The 1,298-nt window shown below is 58.6% G+C and overlaps 1 protein-coding gene across 1 annotated transcript; it reads right to left on the bottom strand.

Annotated features, from left to right (window-relative positions):
• Nucleotides 1–6: 6 nt before the first annotated feature.
• LOC100547963 (erythroblast NAD(P)(+)--arginine ADP-ribosyltransferase-like) lies at nucleotides 7–1,068 on the bottom strand. Its single transcript, XM_010726611.3, has one exon. It carries the CDS (start codon nucleotides 1,004–1,006, stop codon nucleotides 143–145), a length of 864 nt encoding a protein of 287 aa, XP_010724913.1. The 5' UTR covers nucleotides 1,007–1,068; the 3' UTR covers nucleotides 7–142.
• Between the last annotated feature and the right edge of the window lie 230 nt (nucleotides 1,069–1,298).

Genomic DNA, 1,298 nt, shown 5'->3' with positions numbered 1-1,298 from the left:
ACTGCACTGCAACCCCAGCGCAGAGCTGCCGGGCTGCAGCCATCAGCGGGGCCCGGCCTCAAGTTCCCCGTGGGCTCCCCGTTGGCCGAGCTCCCCACCTCCCCACGACCACAGCCTGCACACCCTCCCCATGTCCCGGTCCTCAGTGTCCCCGATCCACCCAAGCTCCCCATGCTGGAGCACTGCAGCTCTTACCCTTCACGAACTCGCAGTTGTAGGTGCTGTTCATCCCTTGGGAGCGGAGCTGGATTAGGGTTCTTCCCTCAATGCAGGTGATGTTGGTGACCCTGAATTGCTCAAAGGGTGGGATGAGGACTTCGTCCTCACCGGGGAAAGTGGAGAATTCCTTGATGGGCACACCATAGCAGGTCTCCACTGAGAAGAAGGTGTCCTGGCCAAAAGATTCAGCGACCTTCTTCCTGAGGGAGGAGGATGTGAACTGGCCGAAGCGGACCACCCTGCCTTGCTGTGCTGTGAATCGGGTGCCCTTGACGCCGCGGTAGACGTTGTAGCATTGCTGGGGCTGGGATTCCCGCAGGGTGTGCAGGGCTCTGCTCAGGAGGAAATGCAGCGTCTTGAAGGGGAAGGAGCGCAGGTAGTGCTGCCGGGAGATGCCATCCCCTCTCGTGGCGTTGTTGAACTGGTGGTACAGTTTCCCCTCCATCGTGTACGCCAGCATGGCTGTGGCCTGATCCCGTCTCAGTGCCGGTGGGCGGTCGGCGCGACCCCATCTATTTCGCCACTCCATGGCAGCGTTTCTCCACCCCTCAGCATAGACCTCGTTGGTGAACTCGGTGCGGTTCAGCTCCTCCAGCTCATCCTCCATCATGCGGCTGCAGCCCTGGTACTGGTCATCAAAGGTGTTGTTGGCCATGTCCATCGCCACCTCCTTGACTGGGCCCAGGTCTCTCTTGCTGCTGGTGGCCAACACGCTGGCCAAAGTGCCGAGCAGCAGCACCCAGCCCAGGAGGACGTGCTCCACGTGCAGAAGGACCCAGGTGCCCATCTGCACACACAGTGATTCCCCCAGCACAGCCCCAGCACCCCCGAGCTGCAGCCCCAGCCCCACACAGTGTGTGCCCCGTGACACATGAACGCAGCTGCTCTGGCTTTTTATAGTAACCCTGGCTGGATCCCATGGGTTATTTATAAATACTTTTAGGACCTCTCAGAATATCTGTTGCTACTAACTTGTTGCAAATGGCCGTGTGCATCAGGAAATACCCTTTAAACAATCATCCTTGCTTTAGTTTACACGTAACACCAACCAGGACACAATCCTGGGCCTTGAAATACAA

The sequence above is a fragment of the Meleagris gallopavo genome, unplaced genomic scaffold (genome assembly GCF_000146605.3).
Source record: "Meleagris gallopavo isolate NT-WF06-2002-E0010 breed Aviagen turkey brand Nicholas breeding stock unplaced genomic scaffold, Turkey_5.1 ChrUn_random_7180001844183, whole genome shotgun sequence".
In the NCBI taxonomy this organism is placed as follows: domain Eukaryota; kingdom Metazoa; phylum Chordata; class Aves; order Galliformes; family Phasianidae; genus Meleagris; species Meleagris gallopavo.
The sequence above is the reverse complement of the archived record's forward strand: the minus strand, read 5'-3'. Positions and strand labels throughout refer to the sequence as shown.